The sequence below is a fragment of the Xiphophorus maculatus genome, chromosome 22 (assembly GCF_002775205.1).
Source record: "Xiphophorus maculatus strain JP 163 A chromosome 22, X_maculatus-5.0-male, whole genome shotgun sequence".
Classification (NCBI taxonomy): domain Eukaryota; kingdom Metazoa; phylum Chordata; class Actinopteri; order Cyprinodontiformes; family Poeciliidae; genus Xiphophorus; species Xiphophorus maculatus.
Window position 1 is genome coordinate 15,558,445 of NC_036464.1, and position 13,749 is coordinate 15,572,193.

The 13,749-nt window shown below is 38.9% G+C and overlaps 2 protein-coding genes across 9 annotated transcripts in view; both read left to right on the forward strand.

The window, feature by feature from the left end:
* Positions 1-3,157, forward strand: part of LOC102237688 (zinc finger MIZ domain-containing protein 1-like) — a 120,595-nt gene extending 117,438 nt beyond the window's left edge. For 7 of the 8 annotated variants that reach the window (XM_023327376.1, XM_023327379.1, XM_023327378.1 and 4 more), the window contains 3 exons: positions 377-570; positions 1,451-1,744; positions 1,940-3,157. In XM_023327376.1, the coding sequence (XP_023183144.1) occupies positions 377-570; positions 1,451-1,744; positions 1,940-2,047 (596 nt within the window). In that variant the 3' untranslated portion in view covers positions 2,048-3,157. The remainder of the gene's footprint in view (positions 1-376; positions 571-1,450; positions 1,745-1,939) is intronic. The other variant, XM_023327380.1, reaches the window with a different exon arrangement.
* A 4,432-nt stretch (positions 3,158-7,589) lies between these two features.
* On the forward strand, positions 7,590-10,934 carry LOC102237945 (peptidyl-prolyl cis-trans isomerase A-like). The gene is made up of 6 exons (XM_005801595.3): positions 7,590-7,804; positions 7,895-7,925; positions 7,996-8,084; positions 8,192-8,288; positions 10,319-10,394; positions 10,480-10,934. The coding sequence occupies exons 1-6, from the start codon at positions 7,661-7,663 to the stop codon at positions 10,613-10,615; spliced, it is 573 nt and encodes a 190-aa protein (XP_005801652.1). The 5' UTR covers positions 7,590-7,660; the 3' UTR covers positions 10,616-10,934.
* Positions 10,935-13,749: the final 2,815 nt, after the last annotated feature.

A 13,749-nucleotide genomic window follows, 5' to 3' on the forward strand; every position in this document is an offset into this window, starting at 1 on the left:
TGTTCCTCCCACATCCGTCCATATCAGTGGTAAATTCATAATGAATTTTTTATGTCTCCTTAAAAAATGAATCTAAACTGGGTCAGGAACTCTTATCACTTTGAGTCTGTAAAAATATGAAGTTAAAGTATTAAAAATATAGCAGAACCCTGTTTTTTTTTTTTCATTTTGTCTTCAGCTGAAATGACAGATGTGACTCCTGTGTTTTAAACAAGCAAACAGCCAGAAGGAACAGCCACTTTAATTTGTTTCTTCTCTGATACTTGTGTCTCTGCAGTAATAAAGTAACAATTGTTAGACATTCTGTTTTTTTAAAGCCCTCAGGCACGTGTTCTCTGTTACAAACAAGCTTTTTCTCTCTTTTTTTTTTCTGTAGGCAACAACTACCACAATCAAGGTAGCTTTGACTTTCCTAACGGGAACCCATCCGTTGGCGGTGGCGTTGGAGGAGGAGGAGGTGGTCCTCCCATGAATGATTTCATCCACGGGCCACAGCTGTCCCATCCACCTGATGGACCCGGTGGTCTCCTCCCCCAGGACAAGCCGCTTAGCCACGGCATGAACGATGCGGTGAGTAAATCTCTGTAACTTGTGAAAAAAGAGATTGTTGCACTCGAGTCCTGAAATAAGCAATGCCTTGAAAGAGTAGGTTGACATTTTGCCATGTTACTACAAAAAACTTATGAGTTAATAGGATTTTATGTACATAATTATGACTTGTTGAGTCATTTTATTAAACCACATTAGCTGCAAGAACAGCTGAAAGCCATCACTGCTACTGCTGAAGAAAAGCAGCACCACCCCATCGTTCTGCTAAACAATATTTTGAAGTAGGGTTGTTTTTTTGTTTTTTGGTATAGTCTTTGCTGTATCCCCCACATGATTTGTGACAAGCTTACCTCTTTTTTGTGATTATTTTCCTGGAGAACTTAAATAAAGTGGAGTGTAGACTTATGCAGGCCACACTTTTCAGATTTTGCTGAGTAAATAATTGTAGAACAATTTTTATCTCATTTTCTTTGCACCTCACAAATATGCACTATTTTGTGGCAGTCATTCTTGTAAAATTCAAGTAAAACTTGTAGTTATAACGTGACCAAATAAGAAATAAAAAAATGTCAGGGTTATAAATCCTGCTGTTGTATCCTGTAAATCTATCTTTGTGTTACATTTTATGAGAAGAAACTCTGCAGATGTCGTGCTAAAATGAAACCACAGTCTTGTAATCTGAACAAGGTGCAGCCTGTCCCTGTAAGCCAGCATGTGTGCTCAGTCATGCTCACATGCACATGCTTCCATCTTAAAGGCCTGTTCCACATTATTCATGCTCATTTAGTCTCCCCTCCTCCTCCTGCCTTAACACGTTATCCTCCTCCTCTGTGTCTTCCGATCTCGTACCCTATCCTTCCTTTTCACTCTCTGGCTTTCTGTTTGCATTTCGCACCTGCAGATGTCCCATTCAGATCAGTCCCATAACTCCATGCAGCCGAGCATGCATGCGTCCCCGCACCCTGGCAGCCAATCAGGGCCGCCCTTACATCACAGCGGCCAGTCAGGGCAGCCCCTGCATCACAGCGCCCAATCATCACAGCCACCTCGCCAGCCGCAGCCACAGCCGCAGCCGCAGCCTCAGCAGCAGCACCCTGGCCAGAACAGCCATCCCCACGGCGACCTGAGCTTTAACCCCTCCTCAGACACGCAGATGGCTCAGGGAGCTCAGGACATGCCCGAACCCTCCCTGGATGTAAGTGAGCCTTGCTCTGGCTGCTGTAAGCTACCTGTTTAACAGCTAACAATGTCTGCTACAGCTGCTCTCATCTCTCTTTGCTGTCTGCTTTGATTACCACAAATCGCTTATGAAGACAACTGAACTGAAACTAGACACCGAAGGCGACTTGCCGTCACTGATTTATTTATTTTTTCCTCTTTTCCCTCTCAGCTGCTTCCAGAGCTAGCCAACCCGGAAGAGTTACTCTCCTACCTGGACCCCCCCGACCTTCCCTCCAACAGCAACGACGACCTACTCTCCCTTTTTGAGAACAACTAGCCCCTCCTCGCCCTCTTCCTGTGAACACTTGGAGCAGCTACCTGTTTTCACGCACGCGGACTTGCTCGAACTGTTTCCGTGTTGAAGACGGGCGTGCGGCACAGGAGCACGGCTGTGAAGGAAGCGGGACGTCAACACTCGATCCCTGCACTCCCCCATTTTTACTCGGCTTGTGTAAAGATTCCACACACCAGTTCCACCTCCTCTGGCTCCACCATTCGTAGCCATGTTGGTGGGCACTAAATTGATATAAAAATATTTATATATTATATACACATACATTATATGTGTATATGAGCATATATATATACAGTATATATATATGTGACTTTTCAACTGAAAACTGTGCAGCTATAATCATACATGACAACACGGAGGAGACAGAAGCCTTGTGTTGTAGCTTTCTTTTCTTTTTTTTTTAATATATATATATAATTTTCCTCTTGACACTAGAGGAGTCAGAGGGAAAGCCATTGTGTTGTAAAAGTGTCTTTTTGAACCCAAACTAAATTTGTTCTTCCAAATCTTCTACACACACAACCCCAGACTTCCCAGTATGTGTGTGTGACAGCTGAGTAACTCTTCTGACTCAGAGCACTGATATCTGTGTCTGCGGAGGAAGTGAGCGCATGTTGTGCAGCGTTGCATGTTTGTCTGTATACAGGTGCATGTCAATAAATTAGGATATCATTGAAAAGTTAATTTATTAAACTTCCCTAATTGAATTAAAATAGCTCAATTCAATTTATACCATTTATTAGCTTCTAGTTATTATTGACAACATAGGGCAATTTCATTTGCAGTGAATTGTAGAATAAAATTTGAATGTAAAACAAAATCACTTGTACCTATGTTTGACCCAGTGCACTTACTAGCATAAAAGTGAAAAAGATAAGCAGACCTTTTGTTAAAAGTAATGTTAACTAGGTTTAAATGTAGTTCTGAAATACCACAAAAGTAGCAAGCTACGCTAGGATTATCCTACAAGTTCTTTCTTGATTTCTGTTCTTGTTTGTGTACGGACCAAAGCAAAGCCGTTTATTTCATAAAGAAATGCATAAACATCTCGCATTACATGGAAGCATTAAACTCTGAGTAAAATATTTCAAACGTTTTGTGTTAATTTTGATGGTCATGTCCTATTGGTGAATGAAAACCCAGAATTTAGAATCTTAGAAAACTAGAATGTTCATGAAACGAAAAAACTTGTTTTTGTAAATATAGACATTTTATATTATGGCCTACACAATAATACGGAAAGCTGCTGATTTGACACCGTCAACAATGAAGGTAAGTCAAAATTGAAGAATCTTGCTGTTCACTGAGTTCAGAATCCAGGCATTTAAATGGAAAGTTGAGTGGAAGAAAAAAGTATGCTGCCTACCAGTATTTTTTTAAAGCACTTCACACTTCCCTGACAAGTTTCCTTTGCTGACAAGCATTATGGAGATCCTGATACATTCCCTAAGCAGGACTTGGCAACTGCCAACAGTGTCAAAAGAACCGGTACCTGGTGTAGTGACCATAGTACCACTACTAGGAAACTCACCTCATCAAATGGTGTGCTACACAGGAAGATGAGAGAGAAGAGTCTTCGATGCAGATGTAACCTGGGTTTTCTCAGCACTATCATTCTCACAAATGCAGTAATTCATGCAACAAAAAGCCCAACAAGGTACATTACATAAACATATTTTTAATTTATAACATATAATATTAGAATTTTCTGAAACTGTTGTGTAGCCTTTCATCAACTGTAAGTCATCATAATCAAAATTAACAAAAATAAATCTCAGAATCACATTAGTTCGTGTACTGAATTTATACAGTGAGTTTCCCTTTTAGCATTACTGAAACAGATCCACTTTTTGATGGTTTTCTGATTCATTGAGATGCACTTGAACACATTCAGTTTTTTCTTTGCTTATGAGTTCATGTGAAAGGCAGAGAGTAGGAGAAAAAAGCAGCAGCTCAAAAGCAGAAGAGCGTTGGTGGCGTTATTGCCCCCGTGATAATTTGCCCTTCCTTGTCAAGTTTTGCACCATTTTCATCACAAGTGCATGTGTGCCAACACTCCTTATTGTCTTTGTCCAGCCCAAACGTGCTCAAGCGATCATGTCTTCATTTGTGGGGCTTCATTTTAAATCTCATGATCTGATGGTCTCGTTGTCCTTGTTAATGTTTGATCGTCACCGCTCATTGTAATTAATCCGATCCGACCTTTTTAAATCACAGTGTTTTCCAACACGGCGAAACAAAGGAAGACAAACATGTGTAGGTGTACATGATTTCCTTTTGTCATGTTTTAACCTTTTAACAGCATACGTTTAGGTAAAAAAAAACCTTGTGCATGATGATCCAGCAGACTTGTCGTGTGTATTATATCCCCTTGTGACTGTACAGTGCTGTACCTAAAACTATTAGTGGCTACGTCATGGTACTGTGTGTCTGTCCAGGCCTGCACATGCTCACACACACATACACAATCCCCTGATAACAACCTAATATTGTAAGAAATCTATCCCTATGCACTGTCACTGGCCTTGTACTGAGTGTATTGTGTATTTTAACCCCAAACCTGTTACAATGCATCAGCAGAAAGAATATTTAAAACTACCCTGCAGGCTATTCTGAGGTATTTTTTCTTATTTTTATATTCTATATGTATGTAAAATCAGATCAGCTTTAATTAAGGTTTGTGTTTCTTTCTAAAGGATTGTTCATGCAGCTTCACGGTCCAAATTTGTCTGAAAAAAATCTATTTTCTTTACTGTCGTAACACGCGACCTCGTCCTCTTTATTTAAAGTGAGAATGTGCAAAACGAGACCTGATAACGAGCGTTTTATCTCCACACTTAGCAGAATTTGTGTATTTTCATCATATTTTCTATTGTTTTAAATTATTCTTGTCCAGTGTCTTTTTTTGTTTTGTTTTGTTTTTTCACGACCAGTCCGATTTGGTTTATGCAGTTGTAATGCAGTAAAAAACTATTTGTTTAGCAAAAAGAAGCTTCCCAATTTCAGTTCAGATCACCTTCCAGAATCAAATTGTGTTTTAAGACGATGCACTGCCGCGTTGGGAGATTTTACACCCCTTGCACAGTGTGTGATGATACATATAAGCTCCCACAGAATCATGTCTTGTAATTTTGCGATCCGATTTGTATTTTCTGATGGCGGATGTTGAAAATGAAACAGAGGGATCTCAAAGAGAGGATGGCTGATATTGTAAAATGAACTCTGAGGAGGATTCTCCTTGCGGGGGGATTTTTGGGCAGGGCTTGGGGATGTAAGGGATATTTGTACATAATGTAAATGACAAAATAGAGACACATTAACAGAAATGTATTCATTTTTCTCCAGTGGGAGTGTGCATAGTGTATTTAGAATTTGTAAAGCTTGCATCCTCCTGTCAGACGTTGCATTGGGAAAACCAGTCTGTGTTTGATTGCCTCTGTGCAGACCTCTCTAACCACGCCTGTTCAATGTAAGATACTTAATTCCACCTTCCTCACGGGATTCAGGAACAGAAAAAAAGAGGGTTTTGCTTTGAGTAATGTTAAACCTCTGTGTTTTTCACTCTTACCTGTGTACTTTTTAAAGGTGCTACAAAATTATTAAAGAAAAAAAAAAGCTTTTGAGGTATAACTGAGTCTCGGGTGGCTCCCGAGTGTGGCATCCAAAAATTTACAGTTTGTAGAAACAAAAATTTTGTCAAATTTGTAACTTTGGCAAATGTGCTGTAAAGGTACAATCCGAAGCGATTGGCACAAGTGGCAATTGTCTTATTTGGTTTTTGTACATTCTGTGTACAATCATTTCATATTCTAAACTGGTCAGAAGAACATTGTGATTTTTAGTCTTGCAAATCTGTATGTAGTTAGATGATGTGACATCCTAATATTTATCTAATAAATATGTATTCAGATGAAACACACTAAACTGCTTATGGGCTTTTGTTTTAACATGCTATCTGTACAAACTGTAAAATGTTTACAAAGGCTAAAACTAATAATTTCTTATCAGAGTAACATAATTAAAGGAATTGAATTTGATCACATTTATTTGTTGTGAGAAAAAACTATCACGAATTAAAGAGTACAGAAATATAACAACCCTTATAATATATATGAGAAATAAAACATTTTTGTCAAGTTTTTTTTTTATGAAATAAAACAGAATGAATGAAATGAAGGAAAATATGCTAGAAAAATTAAAGTTTGGAGACATGCTTGAAGAAGCACTGAGATCATATTCAAAGGCATATGTCAGATTCACTGAAGCAATGCTCTGTTTAAACATCATAAACAGTAAAATCTTACTTACAATTACCAAATGTCTTGGTGTCTTCATGTTGCCTGAATCAAAGTTAGCTGGTCATGCATGGTGAAGCTAACTGGTAGTTCAAGAAGGTTCAACTGGAATTGTATGACCCCTATATTGTCAGCAAGTTTGTTTTGTTTTTTTTTTCATAAAAAGTTAATGACTATTAATGTGGGAAACAGATGTAGGAGGTAATGTGCAATTCGTGGTTTTCATATATGAATCAGGCACTGAGGACAGAAGATGAAAAGCATTAAATATATTAAATTAACATCTTATTGGTTTTATTTGCCCATGCATGTAGAATACAAGGCCTAAATAAAAAACAACATAAAACCACGAGGCGCACACTGAGTCCACAATTAGGTCACAGAAACCAGAAGCAGCAAGAGACTATTTCAGCACTTTCCTAAGTGTAGCATTTGAATCGGTGCCTGATGTAAAGTCACTAGCGTGAAAGGCAAAGATATATTGTATTTTAGGTGAAGGCTATTGTTTTTCTTTCTCTTTTCTTTCTCTTTCTCTTTTTTTCTTTCTTTTAAGCAGTTCCTTTGAGCGGAAATACTTTACATGTCCCATTCTCAGATACAGGAAGATCATTGGTGGTGCACCAGCTCCTACTTCTATTTCCTGTGTAAATCATCATTGGTTTAAATAACTATCAAATGCAAACATGATGACTGGTTTGCAAAATGGAGTTAGCATAAACTTTAAAGGTGGGATGGAGGGTATGTACTGAGTGTATTGCCCTTGGCTCCCTTCAGGTTAGTTTTAGCTTCCAGAACCAACTGATCTGGATTAATGTTAATTGAAGAAACCAAGAAAAAACAATGTGCTTGGATGGCACACAAAATTTGCACAGCATTGTATATGTTCACTGCTAAAAAAGAAAAAAAAAGTCCTTCTTGAAAATACACATGAATGTTTTAATTTTATTAAAGTTCCTTCATTAATTAATAATAATTAGTTTTAGTTGTAGAATCTTGCCAACATCCCGGCCCAAATAAAGTGTTGCAACATAAAAACCCTACTTTTTGTTTTAGCACGAATAGCGGAAATCATTAACATAACTGAACTGCTTTGAAGTCAGCTAGAAATAGCCAAACATTTGGAGCAAATAGAGGAAACAAAATAAAGTTGGTCTTGTCATTTTACTACCTTCCTCGTGGTGTCGCTGTTTCACTCTGCGGCAGGTCTGCCTCCTTGTTGTGACGTCACATGTAAACAGCACCAGCACACCTACGGCCGTAGAGACGCTGGTGGTTCCTCTGCGTTCAGCCAGCTAAATATATGTTACAAATTAAAAACCGCCTGCGGTACGGCCCGCTGGGTCTCGCTGCTGCCAGGCTGGTCTCCTCAGGCCCCGTCAAGAACCCCGTCGTGTTTCTGGACATTGAGGCCGACGGCGAACCTCTTGGAAAAGTAATCATTGAGGTAGCTCCAGCTAACACACTAGCCTCTTTCATAGACGTCGATTCCACTCGCATAACTCATATTAACTCATTTGTCTGTGTTATCTGGCAGCTGAACGCGGATGTAGTGCCAAAGACTGCAGGTATAATTTTAAAGAAACATGCAAAAAAAGATTTATTTCTTATAACTAATGCAAATTTAATTGTGAATAGAAAATTTCAGATCGCTGTGCACAGGAGAACATGGCTTTGGATACAGAGGCTGCAGGTTTCACAGGATCATCCCTGACTTCATGTGTCAGGTGAGGTTTTTTTTTTTTTAAAAGAGACAAAATAATGCAAAGTGATGCACAGTATTTAAAAAGAAAAGTTGCAGAGTGGTGACCATTCTTTGTGTTTTCTGTCACAGGGAGGAGATATCACCAACAACAATGGCACAGGAGGCAAGTCTATATATGGGAAAACATTCAAAGATGAGAACTTCAACATAAAACACACCGGTCCAGGTATAAGTCAGCACATTTTGCTATCACGTTTTTATACGTGATACGATGACTGAGTGATGCCTTTATGCAGAGTTAGATCAGTCTGCATGGTCGTGATGAAGACTTTCTCCCAACTGATTATTCTGCGGATAAAAAAAAATAATCATGACGTGGCAAACCATGTTTTTCTGGTTCTCTGCCCATCAGTTGGAAGTATATTGTCTTAATCCTCTGACAAACACCCTCAGGTTTCTCACGCCTGGGTTTTGGTTTTATGGTCAATATCACCTTAACAACTGAAGAAATAAAAGTGTTAAATTAACTAGTCAATTAAAGAAGACAATACAATGTAGCTGGTATAAAAAATAAAAACAGATATATATATATATATAAAGTCATGTCATCAATCTATACTCGAGTTGAAAGACAGGGACCAGAAAAGGCAAGCCGCTTCACAACATAGGAATAGTAACAGAAGAGGTGTAATCAACTATAAAAGGGGTGTAAAACTCCAGGCCTAGATGCACACGGTCCTGCAACTTTTAGATGTTCCACTGGTCCAACACACCTGAATCATATGACTGAATTAGCTTCTCAGTGCCGTCCAGTTCCCCAGAGTCCAGCTAATGATATCAGAGACACATCTAAAAGTGGCAGGACAGAAGCCCTCAAGGCCTGGAGTTTGACATCTGTGACCTACACTGTTAAAAAAATCTTAAAGTGTTGTTGTTGTCAGACCTCACAGTGTTCTAGATGAAAGTTGGTGATGTAAAAGATCTTGCGTATCTGACACGGTCAGAACGTTGGGAACCTTACAAGTTAAAATTAAAATCTTAGGCAATTCCACGCTGAATAGGAGGCCAGTGGAGTGAAGCCAACTCTGGAGTTGTACGCCCCCGCTCCCAAGTTCCTGTGATAAGTTGAGATGACGCTACATTCTGCACCAGCTGCAGATGATGACTGAGTGATGCCTTTACGCAGTTAGATCAGTCCGCATGGTTGTGATAAAGATTTTCTCCCAATTTTTAGGACCAAAACAGAACTTGTTTGTTTGTTGTGTTGATGTTTAAAAGAACTGTCTAGAATTACACCTAGGTTCTTCACATGGGAAAGACTATAAGGAGCCAAAGGGCCCTAGAATATAGTGTGGCCTCCCATACATAAAGATTTCATTTTTATTTTCAATTTAATTAAATTTATTTTCATGATTTAATATAAAAAAAATATATATATATATAAACACTTTAAAAAAGTAGCTTATTATCAGATTTATATGTAAATAGATGTGAATATCACCAGCAAAGCAGTGAAGAGAACATATTCCCTTCTAAAGATGAAACCAGAAGGAAACAAAATAATGAAATACAGCAGACTTGGCAGAATCAACAATTAAAAGGCAGTCATTTAAAATTCTTAAATGTCATTTTACTGTTGTGATACTGTTTAAAATTAGACTGAGACTTTCCATAAATGCAATTATTATTCACCAGTGACTTTGCTAAATGAATACTATTTTGTTCAGAAAAGAGAAGGCAGTTTGGAAATGGGCCTGAAGCCTGACAGACTTCACCAGACAGAATGTTGTGATTTATTTAAAGAAGATGAACAGCAATAATATATATATATATACAGTATATATAAAAACTCAATAAAACCCAGTGATGAACTTACTGTTCCTCTCCACTAGATGGCAGTTCTTAAGCTCATGAAGCCACACAAACTTCTGGTCATATAGATTTTGCAATCCTGATGTGAATGACCTACTTTTCAATGAGCCAACATGCACAAATCAAAATAATTTCTTTTCTCAGATCAACATTTTTTTTTCACATGGAATTTATTTTTTTAGAGCTCGTTCTGTTGTGCGATCAGAGATTGCGTAAGTCATGGAGGAAGAAAAACAGGCCTCTTTTTCCCCTCACACAATTCTTGACTTTTATCATCTGCTTCAGTGAGGCCTTAATGTCCCTGGATCAGGGGTAAAGTAAAAGGGGACACAAAGGTGTTCTGGAGTGCGACAACGCTCCGACTTGGTGTTTCGATCTCCGCAGGGACGCTTTCGATGGCAAACTCGGGGCCTCACACGAACGGCTCGCAGTTCTTCATCTGTACAGCAAAAACCGAGTGGTAGGAACTCGTCCGTCTTCACAGAATCTCATTGTATCCAAGTGTGTCTCTTTACGGGGCTGAGCTGTTGTGTTTCAATTGGCAGGCTGGATGGAAAACACGTGGTCTTCGGGCAGGTGACGGACGGCATGGATGCAGTCATGAAGCTGCAGTCCTTTGGTCTACATGATGGGGGAGTGCTCAAGACAATAGTCATCACTGACTGTGGAGAGATCAAATAAAAACCACAGACTACTCTTGAATGCAGCAGTTATGCTTTCACTATAATCACTATAATTAGGATTTGTTTAACAGCTATATTTATCTTAATATTAAATTATCAAGATATTGGTCAAAACGGTAACAATATGATTAATCTCAAGTGAGGAACATTTAGAAATGTGTAAAAGATTTTATTGATATAATAATGCAATAATTACTGTTGAGACATATTCCTGTTATTGAGAATTCTGCTCAGTAAAATACACTAAGAATACACTTTGTACAATCTGACTTATCTATGCAATTCATTTAATAAAATCAGATGGGTTTTTCCACATCCTCTGTTTTTGAACCCTGTTTCTATCATAAATGTTTTGCAATTGTCTCTTGGTATGGGGTTTCTGTTGTCTAAGAGTCAAGCTATCTGCTTCTGTTGTTTTGTTTGTGGCGAGGCAGATGTTTCAGTGTGTCGGGACTGAATGATGCTTGTTCAGCTACTGAAGGTCTTCTCCTTATGGATACTTTTGATGTAGGTTCTGCTGAAATGTAACCTTCCCAAATATGTCGCCTGCGTGGGAACATTGACTCTGTTGATCCAAAACGTGTATATGGGATATAGCTTAGCATTAGTGTGTGGGGAAGAGGGGACTTCACAGATGTGCAGCTAACCCAAGAACCCATGCACCCACTCACACACACAGTCACAGCTGGGTTCTGAGATACTGAATGACTCCAGCCTGTAGCTCAGCTTTTAAATACAGCACCCAGATTTGTCAGAGTGAAATACAATTTCCGATTCTTTAGATATTTTTTAATTTTTTTCCTACTCGGCCTCTGTCGAGCTTTAATGACATAGGCTTACACCTTCTTTGTGTGAGCAGTAATGATTTGTGTTCACTGATCTGAGCCTTCCCTCTGCTTTTAGACACGGTAACACCTGAAGACCATTCAGACAAATACAGCTTTTATTAACTTTCCTTACTGTGTGATAAGAAGGATCAAATATTTTTTGTTATTACTACATACAAAATACTCAAGCTTGACTTCTACAGTACCTTCAAAAGCTAAGTAAGAGCAGTGAATGTTTTGTAGTTTCTCATTACACATTTTCATTAGAATTTGCTGTGACAGTCCAACGCTAAGTGCTGCATAATTGTGAAATGAAAGAAAAATCAGATATGGATAATCATGTTTTTTTTTCACAAATAAAAATGCGAAAAGTGTGGCATGCATCTGTAAGGGATAGTATTTGTGGAACCAACTTTCGCCAGCAAAAACAGTTGCCCATTTTTTAGGATATGTGCCTTTACAACTTTCCACATCCAGAGACGGAAAATTTTGCTCAGATTTATTTGCAAATGAGCTCAAGCTCAGCCAGGTCAGATGGAGATCGACTGTGAATGTCATTTTTCATTTCTTGCCACAGATTCTCACTGTGATTTCGGTCTGGACTGTGACTGGGTCATTCTATTGCTCTGGTCTGCATGTGTAGTAATGTTCTTTTTTTACAACTATTTATATTGAGACTCTAAATACTAAATTAGGCTGTTGCACTGGATTTTAGTTAAGGGTGTCAAAGTAAAAGGAACTGAAAACAAATGCATACCACAAATGTCTGGTTTTCATTAGTAAAAAAAAAAAAAGGTGAAACATTTTTTTTCTACCACATCACAGCTATGCACTAATGTGTGTTTCCTCTATCATATAACCTACAATAGAATCCATGAAGTCAGTGGTTGTGACGTGAAAAGATTTTCTGAAGGGCCTCGCCTTTTGTTGCAAAACCTTGTCAATAACCGAATTTTGCTACACACACACACTATGCACTCCTTTATACTCAACTCCGTTGCTGTGTTATTTAAATAACGTTTTACAACATCTCCTTATTTTTAGAGATGAGATTTTAAAAGTACAACAGCAGGACGTACTCTGTACTTTCATGCACAACTAAGAAGCTGTTTTACAGATTGTTACAAGCTGTGGTCTGATTACAGGACATGTGCTCCCTTGTGCCACCGACCCTGCTGGTTTTAAAGCTTCCCGAGGAAAAAAAAAAAACGTTCCACTTGCTTTTTTTAGACTCACACTTCAGCACAAGCGACTTCCTGTCCTTTGGAGCAGGATGTGACATCCCCCCGATTTGAATACAGTTACCAGATGATGAACATGTGAAGTACAGTAGATGTACTCCGGGTTCAGTCAGTGCAAATGATTTGGTTTTCTGGAACCACAGAGGAACCTGAGGATGTGTTTAGATTTGCACGTAGGATCTTTATTTGAAAGGCAGAAGGAAGAGGGGAGGAGGCCCGGGCCAACCCGAAAGCCTGAGAGTGGGTGGTGCTGCTCATCAACCTAATACTTCATGAAAGTAAATAATGAAGCGACGTGAAAAGGCAAGCTCTCGCCCCTAAATGAAAGCACATGTGTCCTGACCTTCCATCGTTTGTTTGAATTCTCAGATTACATTGTTGCCATAGTGACTTTTTTTTCCCCTGCTCACGCTCTGTTTGGGCTAAAAGATGTAACAAACTTGGTATAATTTGGGTCTCCACCCTCTCTTAGTTTGTAGCCATTTGAAATGCGTGTTCAATATTGTGAATAAGAAAGCTCGACCTGGAGGAGAGTGGCGCTGTTCTCGACACGTGCAAAACAATGACGTCTTGACAGCTGGGACCGGCCACTTTCTCGGCGAAACGACTCATATTTATCACCCAGCACACGTGTCAGCGAGTGTCCTTTTTTTATGTGTCTTTGGGGGGGGTTCTATCCACAGCCAGACTCTGGGTGTTGAAATGCGAGGCCTGGCAGCTTTATGTGTCTGCTATCTTTCAGCACTTTCACGGAATGTTTTCTTTTTTTCTTTTTTAAAAAAGGGTTTTAAACATGTCTCACCCGACTGCATAACACAACTACCATGGATAATCCATTAGGAACCTCTTCACCGTGATCTATGTCTTGTGTAGGAGCTAGAGCCTTCGAAGATAGAAATGAAGCGATTGTAAAACAGATTTTTGCACAACTATTTATAGCCTTTAGTTATATCGCAACTACAAACTTCACTGCATTTTATTGAGATTTTATGTCATAGACCAACATAAAGTAGTGCTTTACTGTAAAGTGTTAGAAAGAGGGTGTAGACACCATTTACTCTGAT